Source organism: Struthio camelus, chromosome W (assembly GCF_040807025.1).
Source record: "Struthio camelus isolate bStrCam1 chromosome W, bStrCam1.hap1, whole genome shotgun sequence".
Taxonomy (NCBI): Eukaryota; Metazoa; Chordata; class Aves; order Struthioniformes; family Struthionidae; genus Struthio; species Struthio camelus.
Window position 1 is genome coordinate 21,276,460 of NC_090981.1, and position 26,738 is coordinate 21,303,197.

At 40.5% G+C, this 26,738-nt stretch overlaps 2 protein-coding genes across 8 annotated transcripts in view; one reads left to right on the forward strand and one right to left on the reverse strand.

Moving 5' to 3' along the window:
- Nucleotides 1-1,088: 1,088 nt before the first annotated feature.
- Nucleotides 1,089-8,687, forward strand: LOC138064286 (peptidyl-prolyl cis-trans isomerase C-like). Its single transcript, XM_068926088.1, has 5 exons — nt 1,089-1,265; nt 4,821-4,934; nt 5,423-5,516; nt 7,060-7,244; nt 8,513-8,687. The coding sequence occupies exons 1-5, from the start codon at nt 1,140-1,142 to the stop codon at nt 8,639-8,641; spliced, it is 648 nt and encodes a 215-aa protein (XP_068782189.1). The 5' UTR covers nt 1,089-1,139; the 3' UTR covers nt 8,642-8,687.
- Nucleotides 8,688-10,706: 2,019 nt separating this feature from the next.
- Nucleotides 10,707-26,738, reverse strand: part of LOC104150252 (sorting nexin-24) — an 88,712-nt gene continuing 72,680 nt past the window's right edge. For 6 of the 7 annotated variants that reach the window (XM_068926090.1, XM_009684391.2, XM_068926089.1 and 3 more), the window contains 4 exons: nt 18,844-18,938; nt 17,096-17,128; nt 16,150-16,214; nt 10,707-11,741 (listed from right to left, as the gene is read on the reverse strand). In XM_068926090.1, the coding sequence (XP_068782191.1) occupies nt 11,671-11,741; nt 16,150-16,214; nt 17,096-17,128; nt 18,844-18,938 (264 nt within the window). In that variant the 3' untranslated portion in view covers nt 10,707-11,670. Of the gene's footprint in view, nt 11,742-16,149; nt 16,215-17,095; nt 17,129-18,843; nt 18,939-26,738 lie in introns of those variants that run through there. The other variant, XR_011137553.1, reaches the window with a different exon arrangement.

Genomic DNA, 26,738 nt, shown 5'->3' on the forward strand with positions numbered 1-26,738 from the left:
CAAACCAGAAGGCGCGCTCCAGCGGCGCGCCCGACGCGCGTCAACGGCTATCGGACGTTTGCTCTGCCGGACAAACCACCTGAAAAGCATACGGGGCGGACATCAACATCTCGGCACCGAGCGGTTTGTCCTAGAAATCTCTCCTTAACTACTTGCTAAGGCAGGCACAGCCTTAAGGTGACTTGGTTGAGGGGGCGGTGGCAGCACCCAGCTCACCCTCGCGCCCCCCCAGCTCCGGCAGCCCTGCCTGCAGACTATGCCATACATCCCCAGCCACAAGAGTTGGGACCCCGAATCCCGAACACGTTCACATATGGCATCGTCACCCTTTCTGCTTGCAGCGTGGGGACATCTATTAATTACTTGTCTGTCCTATCGTGTAACTCGGGAAGCTACACATTTCGGTGGGCATTACAACTGGGAAGCTTCCCAGGGACTGCAGCAGCAGCAGCGTTTGGGGTCGCTCCGGAAGGGGAACAGCTTCTGAGCAGAAAGGGAGGACAACAGGTCGGGGATAAAGGGAAAACTGTTCCCCTAGACAAAGATCCCTTTCCCCTGTCTTGGCGGGCAACGGCTCGGCAAAGGCAAGGGCTGGTGTCTGATCAATTCGTTGTGGTGCTGCTCTTTCCTGATTCAAGCGAAGGGCGCACCCGCAGGCCCCGGGCCGTGCGCCCTTACTGCCACCGCAAAGGAAACAACAACAAAAGTCCATTATTGGGGTTTCCACGCTTCCCAAACGCCCTTCAGGCTCGTGCTGCTCCTCAGCGCGTTAAATACCTCAGGGATAACGGGAAAACGGTCCATTCCCAAGCTCCCCTGGAGCTCGCCCGTTTTGGCCACTCCCCCCACGTTTGGGGGTGCCCAGGGAGCCCCCGCGGCCCGGCCCCGAGGCCCCCGCGCAGCCCCCTCAGGGCGCGGAGGAGCCGCCCCTCACGGCGCCGGGACCCGCCCGAAAAGGCGGTAACGGTCCTGCGCCCGCGTGCCCCGCTGCCCCTCTCGCCGCGCGGAAGCTAAGCAGGGCCGGGGCCGGCCGGAGCGCGGAGGGGAGACGCCCGGCCGCGGCTGCCCCTCCCCCGCCCGCCACATGGCGCGGGCGGAGCCGCCGGGCCGCGCGCAGGCGCAGCGCTCGCCTCAGCGCCATGGGCGGCGGCGGGGGGCCGCGGCCGGCCGCGCTGCTCGGTGCCCTCGCTTGCCTCTGCCTCCTGGCCGGGACCGCGGCGGCCGCGGGGGGCTTCAAGAAGAGGGGACCCAGCGTGACAGCCAAGGTGACTGGGAGGGGGCCGGCGCGGGGTTTGAACCGTTGCGGCGCGCGGCCTCTCGGCAGGCGCCTCCGGCCGCCGCGGGCCCCCCGCTTGCGGAAGGGACGTTGCGGCTTCAGGACTCGTGAGTGTCGCCCTGCCGTGCGGTGCCGCCGCAGCGCGTTTGGGGTCGTTTCGTGGCGTTTGCGGCGAGCCCGCCCGTCTGTTCTGCTTTGGTTTGGTCGTCAGCCCGGCTGTGTTTCTTCGCTCGCGCGGTGGTGGTCCTCTCCTTTCCCGAGAAACTCGCGTCGTCTCCCTGCTGCCTCGTTTTCCACCGCCCGGTTCATACCCAGCCACGGCAGGCTTAAAAACCCGGCTGGCGCCTCGTGCCTCCGTCCGCGCCCGAGGTCGCCCGTCGGCTGCCGCCTCCCCGAGCGCGCCGCGTCGAAAGCTGTAGGCCGCAGATAACCCTGGCTCGGGTTCGCGGCCCCCTTCGCGATGCAGGAAGGGACGCGCCAGGTGACGGTGGGCGAAGCTGCCCCACGGACGGACGGACGGGCCGCACCACGCAGCGGCCGCCACCGGCTGGGACGCGCCGGCTGGACCAGGGCGCCTGGTTATCGTAAGGTGGCGGCGTTCCTGCCCTGGCAGGATGTTTGGCAACATCCACGCTGCAGTTTTTGGGCAAGGAGCCATCCCAAAGTAGCCTGTACCAGCCGTGGGTAAAGTAGGGCTTAGATGTTTCCACCTGCACGTATCTTTCCCGCTCGCTTTGAGAAAGACTGCGGTGGTGCTGGCGAAAAACGGAAAAGGGCAGGGGCAGATGCCACAGCTTCTTGGACTGAAGCCTGTGTGTGCACCTCTGAATTTCATTGCCACCGATGGACCTTCAGTCCAGGAATTTAACTTGTTGTTTTACGTCTTATGTGCTTGGGCCTCCAGTTGTCTCCTAGCAGTGTGATCCACCGTTTAGTTGTGCAGACCTTCTGCCTCGTGATTTCATGTTATGCCCACCTCTGCTTCTTACGTTGTGGGAAACGGTGAATTACTGCTCCCGCTTTTCCTTCACCAAGCCACTCGTAGCTTTGCAGCTCTGGTCACATCATTTCGGTTTTCTCTCCTCCAAGGTGCATGGTTTTATTTAATCTTTCCTCGTATGGAAGGCGTTCCATGTCTCTGAACATCCTCGTTGCCCTTTTCTGCACCTTTTTTGGGTCTGTTTTTTCATTCTGAGATGGAGAAGCCAGATTTGCATGCAGTGCTCAGGGTGTGATTGCACAGTGGAGACGTATACTGTTGCATAATTATGTCTGTCTTTTGTTGCCCTCCCTTTCTAATAATTTCTAACATCCAGTTTCTTGTTCTGACCTTCATGAGCAGCGAGTCAAACTTTTCATTAAACTGCACCAGGTGACTCCACATGTCGTTTCTGTGTGGTAGCTTATTTAGGACCCCTCACTGTAGATGCAAAGTCTTTTTTCCATATACAGTACTTTGTACATCTGGACTTCGTTTATTTGGTTGCTAAGAATCATGAGATCTTTCTTTCACAATCAACTTTTTTTCTGTCCCAATAATTGAATACTATTGGGCAATTTTTTCATTTTGTTGTAAACCTGCTCGTACAATTTATGTACGAATGTGTTCACCAGAACCAACCTCTATTACTGGTGGACCCTATTTCATTTCAATCATGAAATAATTATTGCACATTGTAAATAAGATTAAATGTTTATATAATAATTAATTTTCTTTAATAACTTTTGGTGAAGAATCTGACCAGAAATTTTTGGAAATTCAAGACTGCTATGTTGACCAGCTCGTTAGTAGCTACATGCTGATTGCCTTTTCAGAGAACTTTAAAAGAATTGCTTAAAATAAGATGGCTTTTCTTGGCAAAAATGACACCTAGGCCTACCGTATTTCTCTGTAGGATTTCCTGGCCAGAAATATGCACAGACATGTTATGTAGTGCGTAATGAGGAAGCGCAGCGCTTTCCAAAAGCGCCGATCATGTAGCACAGGTATGTGGAGTGCTAACGGGGCCAAGAACTTACTGTTTGTTCCCAAATGCAGAATAGGCCCAAGCACGGCCGCTTAGAAATGCTGCGCGCTCTGCTTAGGTGCATAGCTCTGCCCCGCGTGGGGCGTTCTGCTTGGGTTAGGTTTCCCCTGTGTGACGGACTGGATCTCTCTCTGCTCCGTAAAAGTGTTTGATGTTACTACCTGGGAGTATTGCAGAGTAGCCCCAGTTGCATTGCCAGAGGTTCACGTATCACAGGTGGTCCTGCCTAGACCAGAAGAAGATGCGTTTAGAAAGCCTAGGCATATAGTAGCCCTTGCCTAGATAGGCCTGGCTGCAAAATTCAGGGAGGTACGTCTATAAACACATTAAGAAACTAGTGAGAACTTGGTCTTTATACTTCAGGAGCCACACATTGAAGTAGGTTGTCTGGTGCCAAGTGCCAAGGAAATGGATGAGGTGTATCAAAAGGAATTCTGTTTTCTTTATATATCATTGTAAAGTTATCCAGAAGTTCAGCAGTCAAAACCACATGGAAGATCAAGAGTTGGCAGAAACGTTCAACAAGAGAGTGTGAACGAGACATTCACAGTAGCGAGAGACTGTGGTCCTTTATTACCATTATTGGGCTAATTTCGTAGAGTTGTAGACAGGTGATATTTGGTTGAGTGCCACAAGGAACGAGAAATAGCACATCATGGGACTAGGCATTGCTGAGTCCTAGAAGTTTTAATAGTCTTTATGTAACTTTTTCTGAACTTCAGAATGCCTCATTTCCTGAAGCTGCTCCTAACTTCAGTAATCATTAGAACATTTTTGCATGGTCAAATATGCGTTGATCTGTTCTGAACTATATTCAGACGCTTTTTAACTCATTTGTCTTTCAAGTATTCTTTTTAGTGACGCCTATGTTGAAGCTTTTGGGCAATGAGCTGTCTAACGCAGCCTGGTTATTTCTTGGGGCAGTTCTGAATTCATATTTAGGAAAGCAACTCCTCGCTTTAGCAGTAAGGTTTTATTCCCATTGTTTGACAATTTAATGAAATCTAGGCTTTCGTGTATAGTTAATCATCACATGCACCCTAATGCCTAGAACAGTGAAGATTAAGAGTGGATAGCAAACTAGCTTTTTGGGGAAGCGTCTGTACTATAGTTCTTTGAAATCAGTCATGACACTGGAATAGCAGCATTGCTCTTCCTTACTTTTCGTATTTCATCTTTTTCATACAATTTCCATACAGTGCCTGCTAAACACATGCATATCTGGAAAAAAGCTTCTTGAACCTTACCTACAAACTTGTGATATAGCAGTTCCACTGAGCCCTTGAAGAGGATAAGAATCAAAATGTATAATCACCAAGTCTCACAGGGTATTCTCCATGATCTGAAGTCGGTAGCTCTGAGAAGATTTTTCTTAAACAGCACTCTTGGCAATCGAAGGATTCGATTAACGTAGACCAGCCAAAGGCTGTTTCTTACCGTTTTACGCTTTCAAAAGCTTGGCCTTTTTGTTGCGCTCATATTTGTATCACTTTTGTTTTCTTCACAAAAACGTCCAGGTGTTCTTTGACGTGAAGATTGGAGACAGAGATGTTGGCAGAATTGTAATTGGATTGTTTGGAAAAGTTGTCCCAAAGACAGTGGAGAACTTCATTGTGCTGGCAACTGGAGAAGTATGTCTGTGGTTTTCTTTCACTGTGTACTCAAGGTTGGGCTGGGAAGTAAATATTTGTTAAATGCTGTTTCAAGTATGAAGTATCTGTCTTAATTCAGTGGAATCAGTGAGGGAGAGCGCCATCCCAGAGGCCGTGCTGTCTTGCCTGTATCCCTAAAAGCCTTGCAGCTGTAGTCCCAAATTGTGAATATGGGAAGTTGGACGTCACCACCTCAGTCTACCCCTAGCTCGCAGATCTAGCAGGCAGAAGTACTGTGTATCAGTGTACCAGTCAAAGGAAGATACCTGCTTTTTTCACCTGAATAACACCTGTGGCAGCGCAGCCCAGCTGCGTTCCCCTGCGTTTCAGTTTAGTTTCCTGTCAGTGTTTGTCTCAGGTTGCGGAATATTCTTTGCAACCTGACCGTTCACAGCATGTGCCTGTCCCCATGTGACTGTGTAGAACTAGATGTTATATTCACTTAAAGAATTATTTCCTTTTCTTAGAGAGGATATGGATACAAAGGAAGTAAATTTCATCGTGTCATCAAAGACTTCATGATTCAAGGAGGGGACTTTACAGTTGGAGATGGATCAGGAGGTAACATGCTCCATATCTTCCAGCTTCCCTTTCTGTTACGCCTTTGAATGCTTACGGAAAAGCGGCGAAACGGCATTTCCTCTCTTTCTTTCACATAAAATAAATGAAGAAGACATTCATCGCGTCGAGAACGGTTCTAAGCGTCTTGGCACGTTAGCTGCAAATATTTGCATTATCAGATTATATGTATGCTTAGGGCTTCCCCTGTCCTCAGTTTTTGCAGATCTTTTTTGTCCATCTCCGCTCTGGCTGTGCGCTTCTGCTCCTTCCCTGTGGTACCCGTTGCATCTGTACATGAACTAATTTGAGTCACCCAGCAGAAAACTAATCTGCAAGGAAACGGCGACGTGCGTGGAGGGAAGGCAAAGGGGGGTGGGTACAGGCTCTCCTCTCTCTCTCTTTGGCTCACCCAGCTGGGTGGAACTCTCCGAAACATCCTAACAGAAGGAATTTCAAAATTAGAAAATGAAGGTAGTGCCCTTCCCCTTTTTTCTCTTAATAAATTGAAAACCATAAACTTACTTACCTTTGGGTCGCTCCTCTTTACCTGCGTTCTGGCCATTTATGTCGCTTCTCTCTCTTGAACTTCCAGAAAACCAGTTCAGCCAGTAGGCCCTTTGGAGGGCAATCCCAGTGCCGCATCTCTTGCATTGCATGCGTTCTGGCTTCTCATTTCTTCTCTTCCTTTTTGACCGCGTTCAAGCGCTATGATTTGCACTTTCTGTATACAATGTTAGCAGCTTCCCCACCGGGACAGAACAGAAAACACACGCGTTCCTTTTCCTTGCAATTTGAACAATGGGGAGGGCTAAAACACTAAAGAGACAGTTTAGCATTAAACGTAGGCAGTGTTTGTTTGCCTGCTAATACTGTTTATTGGGATAGTATCTGGCAGTGTGTTGGGAACAGTGTCTCACTGTGTTAGGCACTGTACAAATAAAGAATGAGACAGCCTTCTCTTTTCAAAATTATGGTGGTTTAAACATGACTCTAATGTTTTTTCTTCTAAACTATTTTAGGAACATCAAAATCCTTATGTAATATTTATACAATTCCACACTGAGTCTTTTAAGCTAACTTTCATTTGGTCTCTGTATTTCTTAACATGTCTAAAGCAATTTCTTGTACTAGGGAAAAAGGTTATAAAATTAAATATTAAAATTGTCACAAAGCACAAAGTACCTTATTTTAATGGCCATAGTTACCTGATTTAAATTTGCTGAGCAGGACAAAGTATAGTATTGTTTAGTGGTGTATATAAGCATGACTTGTGAAGATACTGAGCTTACTTGTTAAATTCAGAGGCTAAAGGACGAGCAGCTTTAAATATTCTCTCATTAGAGCTGGTGTTTTAGCTTTCCTTTTGCTTTCCTCTACATACAAAGTATTTCTAGTTTTGGATCAGCGATGATGTAGCAGTGATGGTGCTGAATTCATTCAGCCTCTGAATCTTCTCAAGTCCTGAATTTACATTTAATTTTTTCCATTTTTGAACCAAAAAAAAGTATTTATGTTAAGTTTGCTTTCTTATTTTGTGTGATAGGAAGGAGCATCTATGGCAAAAAATTTCCAGATGAGAACTTTAAACTCAAACACTATGGAATTGGATGGGTTAGTATGGCTAATTCTGGCCCAGATACTAATGGATCCCAGTTCTTCATCAGTGTGACAAAGCCTTCCTGGTTAGATGGAAAACATGTGGTATTTGGCAAAGTCCTTGATGGAATGGTAAGTTTAAAAAATAGTGGAAAGATTACTCTAGAAAATCTAGACAAACTTCAGGGCATTATATCTATCTGTGTGGGTGTAATTTATCATGCCATTGTAGTTCAAAACACTGTATTGTTTGTTATCTGATGTGGACGAGGTAGAAAATGTATGCAGAGTGCTTAAACTGGAACTGAAATGGCAAGTGGTGAATGCAGAAATAGAAACTTAAATCATCCCTTTGGCTTTCAGATGTCTTATTGTAAACCGTTAACTGTCAAAGTCAACACTGACACCTTTACATACTACAAATTGGATAAATTCAGGTCCCTCCTTCACTAACCCCGTTAAGCATGAAATAATTGTATTTCCACAAGCTAAAATCTAATTTTTTAACGTGCTAGTTTTGGGTAATGCTGTCACACTGTTTGGGCTTTTAGAAGGTGTGAATGTGAAGTATACAGACATATATATTTGGATCTGTTTAAAAAGAAAAAAAGATTTATAACCAGCAACCTCAGAACGTATAGCTGCAAAACTGATCAAATGCCTGCCTGCTTGCAATGGACAAAGAGAATTTCCGTTTAAGAAATGGTCCTTCCTGCTGACTATACTTCTGCTAATCTGGTTTTCCCTTTAACTTACTCCACTAATCTCTTTTGAAATGAATGGGGAAAACATGACCTGTTGCATTAATCAAATCTATGTGGAGTTTGAAAGCCTCATCAACACCCCCCCCCCCCAATATTGAATTCAATTCTCGTCAGCTACAATAAAACTGAAAAAAGGAGAGTTTTAGAGTTTTAGGCCAGAGGTATATTAATGGGCAAATAACTAAAGCCAGATACTGAAGAGCATGCTGCCCACCCTTAACATCTGGGCATAGGTTATATGAGAGTAACAGGAGTCATCAGATTTTTATAAGCACAATTATGCTATATGTTCAGAAAAAAAATTACTGCTCATCCTTTATTTCTGGATTCAGTTACAGCTCATTGAACCCAGGCAGACCGTGTGTGATAGGTCAATCCTTTGAAAGGATATTTTCAATTTTCCCTTTCTAACGTTTTTGCTAACTGGAAGTTTTTATAGAAGGGCACAGAGCCTTCGGTGTTGGCGCTGTCAGCTGTGTGTGGGTTGCAGAATGGTACATGGCAAAGGTTTTTGTTCAGAAGTTGCTTAAAAATAAATAAATACTGCTAAAAGCATTTAGTTAGTCACCTGGTATGGAATTTCAGCCACTGGAGATTACTTGGCTAAACTGAACTTTTTTTTTTTTTAAAAAACAGTCTGTAGTGCACTCGATAGAGCTTCAGCAGACAGATGAACACGATCGCCCTCTTCAAGACTGCGTGATAGTGAACAGTGGCAAAATAGCTGTAAAGGAACCATTTGTAGTTGAAGTAGGTGACTGGTGAGACCAACAACCACAATGGGAAATAAAATGTAATCATTTTTCTTTCAGGCCTAAGTTTTTGACTGATCTCAATTATCCGTTAACTTTTCTCCTCAAACTTTTCTCCTCAAAACAGATGAGGCTATACGTAAACAATACTTAACATTTGCCAAATATATAAAATTGTGGCAATTTCTATAACAATTGCATGGAAGCTTTACTCCTTGAAATTCAAGGTACATCCCACTAAATCCTAGAACTTGCAGAAAAATTCTTTCATGAAAAATTTCAAAATATTTCTATTTTTTCAAGGGTTTGAAATGGAGTCATTTTGTTTTCTTTAGAAATTTTACAGTATTTGTTACTGTCATTTTATTTGAAAACATTATTTTCCAGTGAGAATATTTTGCACAATTCTTGTTAAAAATATTGAAATATTGAAAAAATAAAATTTGATTTCAAATAAATACTTAATAAAGAGCTGCTTTTTTTTGCAAAAGGCCTTTTTTCTAATCTCAGTTGATTCAATAAATGATGCTTTCCAAGAAATAAAAGAGCAGGGGTGGTAAATCTCTCTAATCGTCTTGATGTGTCAGATAAAAGTCCCTACTATCTTTCGAAAAAAGATTGTATTCAGATACAATACTGTAATCAAGATAGAGCAGCTTAGTTTATTGTTAAATAAAATCGTTGGTTAGAAACTGATTAAAAAAGCCCTTGTTTACAGCCCAATGGATTTTATAACTCATAACTAATCATGCCATCTAAGATACAGCTCCAAAACTGTAACTAACTAAAAGTTTTGCTTTATGTTGGAGATGCAGCTTTAAGTTCATTGTTTCTGCAATGCTTCTTAAAAACCCTTAACCTCGCACCTTAATTGGTAGCTTTTAAACAATTCAGTATAAGATAGCACTTGGACAGCTGCATAACATTTCTTTAAACAAGTTAATATTTTCCAGGAAAGAGAGATGTGGATTTTTTTTCCCTTGAGTTTGCATTGTTTTAAAATTTAAGCTAGAAGAGACAATACCTAGCCCTGGTAAAGGATTCACCTACCTGCAAACTGGTACCATGACGCTTACCTTTTAAGTGGATGGTGTCCTGAAGCTCATGTGAGATAGCCAGCCTTTGAGGGCTGTGGGGGAAGCGAGCACTGCAGGGGCAGGGGGGGCCCAATCACCCAGCCCACAGCTTCTAAATACCTGCTGCCCCACCCCAAGGTAACAGGAGAACACTGGGAGCAGGGATGTACCTGGGGTCCTGCACCCTAACATGTGATTTGTAGTTGCAGTGCTGTTTCTGCTAGTTCACCATCCACAGCCCCAGAGCCTCTTCTGAAGGTAAGTACTGACACTTTTTGCAAAGACCTGTGAAAGGATTACCCTCCTTTTCAAAGAGAGTGCCAGAGGAGTGGAGAAAGCCTCTGAATTTGCCTAGTACTAGGCAAGCACGCTTCTATTTTACCCCTGTTCAGGTTGTGCTGCGCGTTTTTTTTTTTTTTTTTCCTCCCTACTAACTGTTCAAAGTAAAAAGTCACAAAAAAGCTGCACTGACAAGCAGTGTTTGGAAGTAAGAGCACAAATGCTTCCTTATCCCTCATCCAAATAGCTTTGCACTAGTAGTTAAAAACATTTTACTGGAGGTTGATCCCTCAGACAGTAGAGAAAGTTCTACCACCTGAACAGGGGCTCTAATCACAGTTGTACCTTTCAAGTCAGTCCCAACTTTTCATCATCTCCAAGTAGCTTTAAAACAGATTACAATAGTCAGCAGGAGGCAACCTTTGCTTCTCCAGGATCTGATTTGTGTTAGTGCCTAGCTTTGCCATTTTTGTTATCATGTGACATTCCCTTCCTCTGTTTAACGCAATGAATTACCGGCTGTGCAGCTACACTGAAAAATGGGTTTTTTTCCCCTCCCCCAAGACATACAATGTTATAAATCTTGAGCTAGCATGGTGTTGAGAGTTTTAAATGAGCAGACAGCCAAGTATTTTCTCAGGCTTCACGTGGAGACGTGAGTACCACCTCTGATGGAACAAGCTCTGAGAAATGTCTTATTTGAATAGATATGCACAAAGTACATTCATGTTCTAGTAATTTATTTTGTAATGTCCAGTAACACGCACAAATTTCCAGTTAAATCTGAACAAATATATATATATACACACATTTTAGTTTGTTATTTTACTACTTAATCATATTCTGGCTTCAGCTTACCACAAAGTCGTATGCACTGATTCATAAAATGTTAAGATATGGAATACAGTCTGTGAGTTGACTCAAAAGAGTAAACATACATACAGATTAGATGTCATAACTGAATGAGATTCATAAATGCCATGTAAAATCTTCTGGTAGTTAAAATCCTTTAGACTGAAATCTAGACAATTTCCTGGAAGGGAGCTACATATTTCAAAATGTATAAGCATGTTTTCTAATAGAAACTCTACATATACATGCATTGGCTCTGTTCCAACCTAATATTAAGGAGCTATTGAGGAATTTTAAAATAACTTAAGAAAAATGAACAAAATACTTTTAAGTTACTTTCAATTTCTTCTTGCTTTTAAAATTAATTTTTTTTTTTTTTTTTTTTTTTTGCAATCTCACACATACTCTCTTCAGTGCCAGCACTTTTAATCCATCCACTGCCAGCAATGGGGGATGTGCTGGGAAAAATCCTGATGCAAAAAAGGTTTAGTGTAACTTATGATAGAAATCCAGACATATTTAGTAAAACTTTCAATTCTTTTCAAAGTTTAGTGTAATTCAGTGTATGACTTTCAGCTTTTAGTGTTAAATAGTTAGAGCATGTCTATATAATACAAAGTTTAAATAACTTCAATACTGTTGTTTCCATATCTTTTTTTAAAAAGCAGCAGTTATGACATTGATTTTATTTAAAAAGATATAATGCTTGAACTTAATCTGAGGTTGTCCCTCTTGCTTCTGAGCCTAATTATCACATCCCAGAATTTTATTCCCATTAATTCCGTTAGACATGACTTGGAGACTTGCTTCTGCTTCTTCTAACCACATGCCACTTCTACCTGGGCAGTAGATGAGGATAAAATATGCCATGCAGAATGCCTTCTATAACTACATTTGGAAAGTCATCTGAAACAAAAAACAAAAAACAAAAACTTGCTTTCTTATCTACATCAATATGATATAAATGTTTTTGTGGAACTTAACAAGGTAAGGCCTAGTATTATTTAGGTTATTGCATCACTCAACTCTTTATCCGTGTTGGGGATGTGCTATTAGTAATGCTGTTTCAGCACTAAAGCCACTTTAGTATAGCACTGGGCATTGCATGAATGCGCTGCCAGATTTGTAGCTTATTGATTTAAAGGGATGTTCTAATACTTAATGCTGCTAGGCTCCAGCTCTTTATCTGAATCTTTTCTCACAAGGAAGATGGATTACACTGGCAATTCAATTTCTAACAAAATCTCAATACACTTGAAGGAATTCCAAGATTGCTACTGGGAATACTTCAGAGCTGTTTTTCCATTGTGGTTTACAGCAGTGTTTAGACTGAGCAGACTTGAGGATGCCTATACCATCAGAGATGATTTTTTGAGATAGGAAAATTTTAGGCTGTCTAATCAACATAAAATGTCACATTCGTTACATAAAGTCATCCTATAATATCTGAAGGAGAAAAAACACTATATTCTTACCACAGATGTAGCAGAAACTGACACTTCATGTTAAATTTACCATGAAAGGATTACCCAACGAAAAGACAATAACAGATCCGCACAGAGGAAAGGCAGGATGTACATTACTGAAGTGAAAACATTTTTTCAAATGCACCAACTCCTGTCTTCTTAATGAAGGGTTTACTTTAATCACTGGGCATTAAGAGTAAGAATTTCTGATCTTATCTTACGATCTTAAAATAGCCAAAGAAATAGGTTTGCCTAGAAGATGTATTGGAATAAACAGACTGTATCTCACACAGAACTTCCCACTCCAGTCAAACCTTTCCTTCAGCTACCAGCCTACAGGATAGTCAAAAAAAAGTGAGATGCAACTTCCATTAAAATCATAAGATACTTCATCAAGTAGATTACCTAATACAGCTGGGAATTAGTTTTTTGCCCCTAGTCCTTCTGCTAAAATCACTTGGAAGGTAAAAACATTGAGCAATAAGTAGCTCAAGGCTCAAAAAGAAAAAATTCTTATTAGCTTACAGGTGTTAAAACTAGCAAGTATTAATAAGGTGATTCTACGGTATTAAAGATTTTACAAACAGAGAGCTTTTATGGATGTTATTATGACTGAATCTTCACCACAAACAATACATGCATAATTCTCCCCAATTTCTGATAGTTAAGTCATCATTATAAATTACTCATTAATGTTTTGAATCCAGTAATGATTTCTAAAGTCCTGCAAGCTCAGCTAACCCAAATCGCTCTGCTAGACTAACCCTATGCTGTTGTCATTTATGGTATTAAAAATACGCTTTGTAAGAGCAATCTGATGGTTTCATGCTAAATTAAATGCTAAAGTTTCGGAAACCTGTTTTTACTGGTTCTTCTATAACACACAGGACAAACAGTAAATATAGGAAAATGAATATTGATAAAAAATGTACAACTTTACAGGATCCGATTTACTGTGAGGCTTTGTTGCTTAAAAAATCAAGCATAACAATTTAAGTTTAATGTACAAATGCACTGAAACAGTCTCACATATCCCCTACGTGGCTTAAAGAATCTCCAGAACAATTTTCAACCAACCGACGGGAAATCTGAGATTCCATTGTTCAACTTCTGAGGCATCATTTTAGATTTTTCCTTCATTTTTCTTCAAAATAGGATGTAATTGGTCTTTTGCACTTTATTCCAAAAGTGGCTACCTTACACAAAAAAGATGTGTTCAAGTGCACAGCTGTTATAAAAAAAGTGAGTCTGAAAAATAAAATTTGTAACTGTAAATGTTATTTTTGAAAAATTCTGTTGCAACCCAACAATGCTAAAATAATAGCAGCACAGCATTTCATGAAGACAAGTAACAGTATGATGAGGAAAAAAGTTTAATCGAGTATTATGTCCCAGAAACAGCTTTTTTTTTTCCCCTCATTACAAAGCTCACAATTACACAATATCCTATCTTATTGGAAAATGTTAACATAGGTATTCCTGTGTCCAGGAGAGACTAACTCCACTTCTGATCTAAACGGCTGTCATAATTCAACTTCTTCAAAGAATAAATGCAGTGAATGGTTATTTGATAACAGACATGTATTTTTGATCATAGTTTGAACAACCATGACTGCTTTTTAAAAAGAAATCAGAATCTATCAAAGTCTATCAGAGACAATTTTAGAAAGCTCATTTATGTTTTCTCTGTGCTGTAAACTGAAAAAGCAGCAAAATTTAAGCCAATGGTAAAATGCTAAAATTCAAGCCGTTGTAGAAGTTTTGTTTCTTTATAACCAAACTGAGCCAACATAGAATAATCTCTATACTTACGGCTTAATTTTTCCCCCCCCCTTTTTTTTTTTTTTTGACTAAAACTCACATTCTAGTTTATGTTGATTCCTAAAAGAGTTAAAAAAACTTGTAAGTGACTGTTTTTTTAGGGTCTTCTGAACACAAGGAAGAATATTCACCTGCTGTATGAAATTCTAAAGACTAGATGTCAAAGCTAAAAAAAAAAAAAGCTTTAGCAAAGGCCTGAAAAGCCCTGTTTCAGATACCATTAATGAAGATTATTTAATATTTAAACATGTCACGTATTACATATGGCATTTATCCTTGATCCAAAGCAAAGCACTACTTAAAAGGAGCAGTTACAAAATTCATTATAAAGATTCTAATGAATTCAATAAAAGGAGGTTTAGCCATGCTCAGAGTACACATCAGGGGAGAAAAATACTGTCGCAGAACTGCCAAATCTTGAAAAGAAGTCCTACAGTGAAACCTTACGTGTGGGCTGGAAACTTTAAGCGGCATCTTCGTGTTTCAGGCTAACTGTACGTAAAATCCATGTTGTCTTTCTCAGAAATAGTATGAAGTGAAATGATGTTGACCATTTACACCCTACTCTGAAGGGATCCAAGTTTATAATTAAAAGGGGTGAGCGAGACACACAATGTTGCTAACTCTAAATATGAGCATCACAGCATGGTGCAAACTTTCAGAAAGAAGTAACTGCATGAGTGCACCTCCATCAGTTCTGTAGTTTGGGTCAGCAGTGACCTTGTGAGCTGACTCTTCTCAGCATCTCCGCACACTGGGCTTCAGTGTTTTGCCCTCCAGCCTCAAACAGACATTCAGCCAGCCGGCCAGATTAGAGCTAGTCCAAAGTGAAAAACCGAGCAAACAAACAAAAACCTGGAACGTATCTAGTGTGGACCTTGGTGATGCAGGACCTCTGCACCGACTGTTTCGCTCCAGACCTGAGACTTCAAGTTCAGTAGGACTCCAGGCCTCACTCCTGTTGGGCCATGCTACTTGCTACAGCTGCAAGAGAGACTAACCTTCTCAAAATACATGATCACAGTCCCTGTGGCTTTGAAGAAAAGCTTAAAAACCTGGAGGAAGTACATGTCACTGGCTCAGAAACTATAAGCAAACACTTGTCCTTTCCCCAAATTACTCTTCAAAGTGCCATGATTTTCAAGGCAGCTCAAGAACCTGACTCTTGATTTCAACCCATAGCAAAAACCCACATTTAAGAGTCTCAGTTTACAGTTCTGGGAGAAAATTCTCCCATGGAATTGTATTCAGACATATAAAAAAAAAAAACCTAAAAACAAATACACTTTTAACATAAAATGCAGTAGAAATAACAGTTCTATCAGGTAAAATGACAAATCCAGGTAAAAAGCACTACTAGAAATGATATTTTTTTCTCCACATATTTAATTCTAGAAAGAAGATAGAGAATAAGCTCTCTGAATTAATAATGCAAAGAAAGAACTTTTTTTAAAAAAAGAAAAAAGTTGATAATAAGCTATTTCAAACACTCCTTTGAAGCATGTATTAAAAGATGAAGGCTAACATAAATGTCCAGTGAACACATCAATTATACTTAAAGTATACATTCTTTTTTTCCTAAAGCGCTCTAGAGGTTATAAACGATAAGAAATAGTAATAATCCAAACAGAAATACAAACATGCTCGCAGTAGATCGACTGGTGTTTAGGGAAAAAGCACTTACAAAGGACTGGGCCTCTCAGTTCAAATGCTTCAGGCAAAACAGCCCAAAGGGTCAAAAAAGAAAAAAAAAAAAAAAAAAAAAGAGCAACGTTCTTAGTCTTTTGATTGGAAATCTCAGTAGATTTGACTGAGAAAACAACTGGGGGAAAAATTCCATCCTTTTATAACTCATCCATCTCACTTCAGGTTTTAACAGTCTCCTACGAAAGAACTATTGCTTTATTGGCAGGTTATTAGATTTTGGACTGGCATCATTTAACTAGGCCTGTATTAATAATAACGTGGTTTATGTGGTGCAGGGTCAGAAGAGTTAAGCGCTGTTAACAGATGACAGGTTTGATTACCGTTGGCTTTAGGCAAGACATATGGATCCCTTAGGAACAGCAGCACAGGCTGGTGGGACAGTTTGCTGGAAAGGTCAAGAACAGGGATGTCAGTATCAAGGGACAGTAAACAGAATATTCTACAAACTAGCTTTGATAAAGCGAGGTGATCAAGCTGCTCGAGAGCAATGTCAGTGCATTTCGGCATGCCGGGGCTGTCAAGAAGAGCAGACCCCATTTCCGGGGAGCAACGCTTGCTGTTCCTCATCACAACGCGAGGCCATCAATGTGAAATCTGAGGTGACTGCATCGCGTCCTGGAGAGGCGTCCTGCAGCCAGCTCTGAGTCTTCCTCACCCCCATCTGCACTGCAGTACTCAGTGTAATGCAGGCCACCTTAGGAGGCTAAGATCAGTGTGCACAGTCTCCAGGCCATTGGGCAGACTCACAGTTTCATGCTGTTCTTCCATCTGCCCGTCACACACCCGACCCAGTGGAAGCAAGCCCTTGGCAGCCCATTACACAGCTGTCTCCCATGGGGCTTAGGCAAAGGGAACCCTCTACTCCTTAGGGCCAGCGCTTTCTGCTCCACTCTCTACATACGCTTGCAAAGCGGTGCACCAAATCCATACAGAGCTCCGCCAAACGTATAGGCGAGAACCCAAACCCCTAATTCCATCTGATAAATCTTGCTACAAACAATACACTACAATGGGTAAAAATATTCAGAGATAATATCCTACTAAGGTTTTGCAAGAATTTTCTCCGTACAAGATGCATGCTCAGTTCATACTACAAATGGATCTAGAGAAACTGATGAAATCAGCCACATTATTTAACAAATATATCTACTTTTAAGGCTAAACTATTGTTATTTTGACAACTGCAAGGAACAAATACAGGAAAAACCAATAATTTCAAGTAGTTTATTAATCTAACATCCTAGAAAGAGTAGGAATCAAGCTCACCTTGATTCTTCTGATTCTGTTTCATCAAAAGAGCTGCAATTAAAGTGAGAGGAAACTGATTACAATAAAATTAACTTCATAAGCAAAAAAAGTCTTTTAACAACCACCAAAGGGAGCATCCTTTTTCTGGTCAGCGGCTGCATAATACAACACGGTTAAATGAACGTGGGAGATCTTATCATTTTGCAGCCACTGCTTCGAAGTGACAGCATCTATCTCTGTAATAAGTTCACATGCATACATATCTATCTATGTATGCAGTGATAGGATGCATTTCCACTGAGGGCATTGGTTGACATCATTAACTACAAGTGAAAACTACAAGTCTACAAAGTTGTCCCTAGATGACTAAAAGCTGAATATTTAAATCTGGAGTTTTTTGGACAGTAAGGACAGATCATTTACAGTTTCTTTCAACTAGTGAGAGTGGCAGGACTGACAATATTACACAGACTGCATATGGACTATATTTGCTATGATATGAACATTCAAAACCATCGTATAAACGTGGCAAAAGTAAAATAATTCCTACAGATCTTTAACGTTAGCTGTACTGAAAGTGAACAATGATTTCCAAACTTGATCTTACTAACCGCTTTTGAAACAACAATGCCAAGACTCTGCAGAGAAAGTACAGCCTGTGATGTAGACCTAAATTACCCTTTGCAAGGCTACCCATTTAAGGAAGAAGAAAATGATTTAAAGCTGTGCTGAATTTCCATTGTGTTCTTGCATCCTACCGAAAGGCAGGTGCAGATTTACTCCCAATGTGGGAAAAACTAGACCTTCCCTCCAGCCCGTTCTCAGCTCCTCGTACGCCACCGTGCTCCTCATCTGGCTCCACTGCTCAGCAGTGCAACTATCCTGACAAAACTTCCGCTTTAATGGCGACGACAGGCGTACTGGGGGGTAGATGTCTGAACGACTCTAGGGACTGCTCAGGGTCCTAGACAGCCCTAAGTTAAGGAGGGCCTCAAAATCATTTATAGCTTCTTCAGCTCTCCTCCTGAGCGCGAGTCCTCTGCTGTTGATGCACAGAAACTCCCCGAAAGCAGAAAAGGGCCACACTGCTTTCCTGGGAACGAGTTCTGACAACACTGCTGGACTTTCCAACTATGTCAGCTTGCCTAGTAAAAGAGATAATTCTCCCTACAAACATTATACCTGCAGAGTATAAGAGTTTCTGGTTACACTGTTTTGGGAATTTGTTATCCTTACGCTAATCATAGCCATACTGAGATTCCTTTCTTCCACCCTGATCAAGAACTCTTCCCAGGGGAAGGGCAATGTGGCCATTGGGTAGATACCACCAAAGAGGTGAAAGACACCATTCCCAAACAAAAAGATGGTCGCAGAATAAATTTCTATCTCGACCAAATACCGATAACCAGAAAACCCACACACACAAATGCTTTCAGCACAACTGTAGTGAGTGCTTATGAATACCTTTGAAAATTCCTTTCAGAAGATACTCCAAGACGTACAAGAAAATCATATTTTTCTCATCTAAACCTCTCCTTTGCTTTCCAAGGATATTACATTAAACCTCACTTCAATCTCTGAATAGTCTGAATTTATTTTATCACCTTTTGGGGATATATAAACATACTTAACATGAACCTAATGCCCATTTATTTTACCATGTTAGAGCTGGCAGCAAGACCATTTTAAGTCAATGCAATTGCATCAGCACTGAATGGATATGGGCCTTTTGGCCTCCATATATTTTTCAGTAAATGAGAACTTACCCACAACTTTCTGCTTTTGGCAGGGTAGGCACATGGCGAACATTCAGGAAATCAAGAAATATTTTAGGGAGTTCTTCATTTTCTAAAATGACTGTCTGTAATTAAAAAAAAAAAAAAAGGGACAATAAGAAAACAAAGATTGTTTCATATTTTAAATATCACAAAGTTTTATTCAAACTACCAAAAGACTTCTCACGTGCAACACGGTTCAATTCTTCTCCAAGCCTTTTCACTTATTACGGAGTATAAGCATTTCAACTGGGAAACCGTAATTCTTAATGAATCACATATTAAAACATTCAGCTCCTGTGACTCCATTCTTAGACTTTGGGAGATACTTTCACCTGCCATCACCAGTGACAAGCTAGATACGTCTCAAGCAGAGATGCCTGATTCTGAAACTAAGGTATTGGCACACTCACTTGTGACTACAATTCTGTTTATGTAAAACATAAAATAAAACAGCTACAGCTCAGTGCTGTCACGTTCACCTCCCAGAAGATTCCTGTCTGGCTCATCAGTGGAAAAAGGAAGTCTCCAGTTTGTACAGTTTCATTAACGCATGCCTCAGTAAATGCTAACAAGGTAAACTGTTTGCTTGGCTTGATAGATGTACTTACAATGTACTCCTTACATCTACACGGCGATCCCTAATGACAAAGATCTCAAAGAGCTACTGCCTCTCTAAACCCACCACGTTCTTCCGTAGCAATAACCTAACGGCTGGACTCCATTCTCCTTTCTTTTTTCACTGATGAGAGGATTTATAATTTTGAGTAAAGTAATTAGCAGTACACTTACTTAAAAATACATAGCAAGTAAATGAGATGGTTAGGCACACATTCATCATGAAAGAATGACTTTTAAAGAAAAGGATAGATCTGACAGTTTTATAGAAGCAGCCCCAAAATCATTACTGATCTTTAATTTTCACGCAAGACAGACAAAACAGCTCATAAATTCAATGAACTCATCTGAAAGATTCAGTCCCTGTGTACTTGTTCATGCTACTATACAGTCTGATAGCACGCACAGATCTATGTAACTGTTTGAGTACAGTACTTCACAGACAAACAAAAGCCACAAGCTCTTCCCTAAATAGCTTTCCTTCATAAAGGCCTAATCTTAGACTGAACATAAATATGGAAGAAGCTTTACTAAATTCATAAATAACTGGTTAAACAAAACTGCTTGCACAAGTAAAGCTATCCACGCAGAGAAGCGACAAGAATGGTAATGGTTACTCTGCTTACATTCAGGAGATAACTTATTCCTGCATGCATATTCTTTCACATCATAATATCACTAAGAAGATGCAGCAGTATGTGGAGAACAACAGAATCACAAAATCGTTTAGGTTGGAAGAAACCTCTAGAGGTCACCTAGTCTAATAGCAAACAGCTCGGTTATTTGTGTAATGAAAACCTAGTTAGTGTGACAATTACCTAAAATGTATATGGACTGAAAGAGAAAAATAAATTTTAAAACAAAGATATTTGGGAATTGGTTTCTTTTCTTTTTTCTTATGTTATATTCCCAACTCTGAATTCAGGGTGGACATTTCTTTAACAGCAGCTGAGGTCACCACTAACAAGTTGAAAAAAAGGAAGAACAGGCAAAAGAACGCAGCTTCTGAACTGTTCTGTTGTAGATTTTAATGGCTATGTCAACACCTATGGAAGAAACGGGAAGGTCTGAAGTGTTGGCAAGTGTTAAGCCTTTCAGTTCACCTCTGTCTGAGGATGCTGCATTACATGCCACCTCATTTGCATTCTGTAAAATCAGCACTCTGCTGCTGCAAAATTCATCTTGTTCTGCATTCAAGATATGCATAAAAGGAGGGGTGGAGGGGGATGCATATTCAGAGGGTGCGTGATTCGCCTAACAACGTGAATGATTTGCTCAAACAAAACCACTTCACTAACAGTATGCAATGGAGTACTACAAAAAGTTGTATAAAGATGTTTAAGGATACCCCACATTTCTGTGCAATCTCATACTTCTTGACAGCTTCTTCCAAAAGCTCAGTTGCTAGCTGAGGCTGCTGAGCAGAATAGTGATCGTGGGGGAAGAACAGAAGGATATGTCACTGCATAAAAAGTAATAGCCCTGGCAATGCTAACAAACATAGTTCTTGCTACTTCTACTCACTCCAGATTAATATCTCATTTTACCTCTTTCAATTTTTTTCAGGACTGCTGGGCACCGAGTCAACCCAAACTCTGCTAACCAGCTAGAAGGCCTGCCCTAATTTTGGCAAAAAATTTTACTAAAAGATTTAAGGAAATAGCATCTATTTCAGGGTCTTCTCCAAGTAGCTTGTTAATTGTTAATAATACCTCTATCTGGTGATCAATAAACTTGAAAGTGTAGAGTATGCAAAAAAGCCAAAGTAATTTACCCAGCACCATATTTTGCACCCTGCCTCTGCTAATATGGAATTCTGTCATTTCCAGAATTTCATGAAGGGAAGTAGGATTGCATTGCACAAAGGAAGATTTTCCCATTAATGTAACAGGATGTGCATTTTAAAGAATGAAAAGACAAATGAAGCCACAGGTTAATTATACTAAACTCCGGGTCAAATTATCTGCCTCCATTGGCTTTAATGAAAAAGGGCCAGCAGATAATCCAGCCCTTCAATTTACACACTAGAACATGAAGGAAAAGAGAAAAAAATTTGGGGACGACAAAAGAACAGCCACACTGCATTAGTTGTGTATGTCTAGCCATATTTCCTGCTTCTAGTAGAGGCCCAAAGTGGATAACTAGAGAAAAACAGAAGCAGTCTCAAGTGCGCACTCCTCCACTCAATAAATACGCTTAGAATCAGAAAGAAATGTAATCACAATTGGTTTAATTTACCTGGAATAAAAGACATGACCACAGATTTTTGACTTCTGACTAAAAACTTTAGGAAAAGTATAGTTTGTGAACTCCATAATCTTTAAATAGTAGCTGAGCAGAAAATGAACCAGCAGTTGAATCTCTAAGCCACTATCTATTATTTGTGACGCAGCGTGCTCAAACGTAGCCTTTGTTCAAGTCAATAAATGACCTTGCCTTGTAAACGTGACTGCTGCCCACTATGTTCTGCAGTAAGGAACTTCGAAGATATATCTTCAAAGAAATGAAAACTCACAATTAGACCATTAGTAACGTAGTTTTCCAATGCACCTGAATTCTACCAAGATCATAGTAACGAGTCTCAAATATGGGCCCTCAGAGTGTCAAACGGGCTAATTTAAGGGGGGGGAGGGAAGAATAGCATGCATATTTCCTTTCTAAAATAAAAAAGAAGTAAAACACCTAATACAGTCCCTAGCAAGTGATTTGGGAAGTGACTCCAGAAACACATTTTTCAAACTCATTGATTTCAGCTGAACTAGGAGCATAAGCACCATATTTTCTTAAAAAATCGTAAAGGGTGTTTATCCGTTACTGTCACACTTTAATGAACTACTGCATGCTTCAGAAAAAAGAAACCACAAGGGAAAGCTTGATGTTTACATCAGCAGAAATGTCTTTTTCATTGAAAGGGTGCAATTATTATTATGTAACACAAATCACTAAAATCCCAATTTTTCTACCTTATCAGTTTCATAAAATCGTGTTCCCTAAGGATGTCATTGATTAGCTGCACATGTTCTTTCAGTGACATCCGAAATACTTAATTGTCGGTTATCTTTTCTCCTTCAGCCAGTAAAATATAGTCACAAAATTGCAAAGGGACTTGTTCTGCCTTAACCTTAGCTAGATGCCATCATGCAGTGGAAAACAGCGCTAAAATATCACAGGATAATGCTCTCCAGCAAGGGAGACATATAAACAGCATAATGATTTCCCACGAGTTTCCTTTTTAGAAAATTGTCACTAAAGCCAGGGTAAATGGTGACATATCTTCACAGAGGACACTGCGAAATCGAACACTGGCATTCTAGTTAGGTCCAAACCTACTCATCAGCCAATTATAGCAGTAACTGAACATCTTGCTGGAAACTTGCACAAGACCACATTACTAACCTTAGGAGATCGTGCCACAGGAATACATTGTTTTCAGGGATTTTTTTTTTTTTTGCTGTTGTTTTTTTTAAAAAATATGATTTAAAAATTCATTTCTTATGATCATCTATCATGCTTTCCAGGTTGCTGGAACACCCGTCAGTGAGGGAGAAATGAGAGCGGGGAGCTAAGTTATAAGGTTTTTAAGAGTCCTTGCAGCCTTTTCCATTCAATCTCGTTCAGTTTGAAATGCCGTACTGTTAGGGTGAAAAAGTTCATGACAGTTTTTCCTCTCTTCACAGGGAAAGATGCTTCACAATACCTAATTCAGTGGTGAAGCTAAAAATGGGGGAGGAGAAAATCAATACGTTCCAGCTACAGTAAGTAGGCCGGAGTGTCAGTCTCCACTGGGACCAAAACCCGCATCTTTTAGAACACTTTAGAGTCTATATTCTTCTATTAACCTGCTTTCCTGCTGCTGCTTTACACAGTCCCAGGAAATGATAAAAAGGTTAGCAAAAGAACATATTAACTAAAATCCAAGTAGAATAGATGAAGGTACCAGACTTTTGAGAGCAAGCTTTCCTTTTACTAAAAAAAGTAACAGTAGATACAATATAATGCTATGTATTACTCAGTGCGAGGAACAATGAAGAAACTCACTCTACTTCTTCAGAGAGAACGTTGCACATCACACCAGCAAGCAGTATTTCTCAATATATTACTTAAACTATCATAGTAAGGGCTCTCCACTTTCCATTCCCACCAGAAAAGTTCACTGATACGTGAATTTGTAAGAACAAAAGAAGTATCAGCTAAACTCTGCATACGGACGCAAGAAGTACAAAAACACACTTGCAGCAAAACAGAAGTGACACTAAATAAAAAGTACCAGCCAGCTAATGCCCCCAGATCACGTACCAAAGGAAAGTCAACAGTGCTAGGGGATACCATCGATACAGGGGAGCTTGAAAAGAAACAGTAGATATTACGTGCCAAAATACTTTCAACAAAGATCCGTAAGATATTACCTGGAAGTGGATATCTATAGAAAGACTATAAAATCAAGTTTTGGTGAACTTAAGCTCACCAGATACTTCCTGTCTGACAAATATATCTTTCATAATATTCTCAAGCTCCACAGAGGATGACAGCTGGATCCTCATTAAAGATATGCAGAAAGCTTGATGGCAGTGACTATAAGCTGCTAACATTTTCGCTTAAGCCTTACCTAACCTAATTTTAGAGCACTTGACTCACTGTGATTTAAAAATGCTACCAATTAAGTTTTGAGGTAGTAAGTACTTTATTTAGCTAGAGTTGCTTAATTACACAACTACAGTTCCATTTCACAGAATCGTTTAGGCTGGAAGGGACCTCTGGAGATCATCTAGTCCAACCTCCCTGCTCAAGCAGGGTCACCTAGAGCATATTGCCCAGGATCACATCCAGACGGGTTTTGAATATCTCCAGCGAACATTTCATGTTTAACTACTAAGTGGATTGGTTTGAGGCCAAGTATAACCCAGTTGATGTGAAAAATAAAACAAAACAACAGAATACAACAAAACGTTACAAAAAAATTTTTGGAAAACTGAACATAATGAGGTGGAAGCAAACAGTGAAGCTCTCTTCACAGACAAATGAGAGACTAGCCCCTGAAAGGTTAGAAACAAAGTGCAACAGACCATAGTTCCTTTGAAAAATAAGAATTAAAGGCAGAAGCAGTCAATATAGCTTCCCGAGACACTACTCAAAGGCTCAAAGGACTGGAGGATAAGACAAAGCCGCTACCGAAATGAAGAAATCAACAGAGCAAAAGGAAAAGAAGAGAAGCAGAAAGGCAGAATGAGTTAATGCTACTCAAAAAATTTAGCAGGAACAAGAAAGGCTTTTAAAAATAATGAGCAGGAAAAGGCAGTACACTGAGGAAGCAGATCCGCTAATGAGAAAGACAGACACCAAAATAAACGTTGATTTTAAAATGGCTGAACAGAAGTGGTTTTTAAAAGTCAATGCACCACTAGGACAATGAACAATTAACAGGTAATTAAGACTATGTCAATAATGCTGTTGATACCAAACAGGTGCAGGAATACTTTAGACAATAATATGCATAAATCAGTAGATCCACATGCTACGATGCTCAACAAATTAGGAAGTTATGCCTGAAAGGTCTCAGAGTATGGGGGGGGAGAAAGTCTGGAAGAAAGCTACTGTGTCAAGTCTTTAAAAAACAAACAAAGGAAAAAAAAATCAAACAATAGGTAAAAGAAGAAGTTTAAACTTGCAGCACTCTTTTCTAAGCTTAAAGGAGTTAAATATATATCACATACTAATAAGCTGTAATAAAAGAAAATGATTCAGGTTGCAGGTTAGGCCACATGGAAAGTTTGAAAACCAGTAGGCTTTTGGTTTCGCACACAATCAGATGCTGCCCTCTTCCTATGCTGATCTTCATGCACTGAGGCAAAAGTCTAGTTGCGGGGAAAAAAAAAAACCCAAAACATGCAACAGCATCTGAGCAGGTAATTAAAGACACACTTAATAAACACACACTCTATTTTAGGGCAAATAAAACTCGCATGGAAAACGTCAGTTCTGGATTTTCCAAACTTTCAAGGTTGTTTTTTTTTTTTTTAATTTTTAACCCAAACAGTGTTCCTCTAAATTTGGGGCTTTAGTGCATGTTCCTGTTTTTTTAATATGTGGTAACCCTTCCAGCACTCATCACTGCCACATTTAAACTCTGAATCCTCAGCATTAAAATATATACTTCTGTGTGTGTGTGTGTGTGTGTGTGTGGACCCTCATCAGAGGCTGTTTCTAATTGTAGGTATGAAATACACAGAAGGGCATTTGCTTTGCTTGTTCAGTAACAAGCCAGTAGGACCACACAATACTCCTCCAAAGGGTCCAGAGGCTCTCACAGATGAAACTGCTGAAGCAAAGTGCGTATAACACATTATTCACATGAGTCCTCTGAACGTGAGGACTGAATCACGGCAAACAAAGGATTTTAGAAAAAGACTACGAGGAGAGATCTGAGGACTTACAAACTGGTAAGTTGGTAACGACAGTAAGAAAGAGAATCAGCGGCACATCGATAAATACATTAGAACGGAAAAGAATCACGAGGGTTCCTGTTAGGGGATATCCTGTTTCAAAAACTTAATGAAACCCCTGAAAAGACAACCAAGCTCACAGATAAAGGTGACCCTGCTGACAGAGCCAATCTGCATTTCCAAAAGAATTATTTTAACAAAGTCCCTCACCAAAGGCTTTAAGGGAAACCACGCAGCCATGGTCCTGCAAAGGTAAAAAACAAACAAACAAACAAACAAAAATAGTTACAAGTGAAGCGTAGGGTGGGAGCACACAGCCCACAGCTGCAGCAGCGGGATGTCACCAGTGGCAACGCTCACAGGTCTGTGTGGGACTGATGCTGTTCAATGCATTAACAAACAACATAGAAAATCAACTCAGCAACGAGGTGACAAAATTTGCCAACACCACCAATTATTTAGGATAGTAAAGACAAGGGTCAACTGTGAAGAAATACAGAAACATCTTACAAGACTCAATAATGGGAAATGAAATGGTACTTGAAATTCAGTGAGACAAGCGTAAAGTGATGCGTTAGCGGAAAAAAGAAACACATACAGCGATTGGGTTTTGGGCTGAGCCTTAGCCATCAGAGGACTGAGGTGCTAGAGTTTTCAACAGATCCATGAAAATATAAGCTCATTACTCAGCAGCAATTAAAAAAGCATATAAAAAGATTATTAGAAATTATTAGAAAAGGAATCAATAAATAATTATAAACTATGAGAAAAACACTATTAGCTATTATTTAAAAAAGATTGGAAATTATGAAAAAGGGAATCAAAACA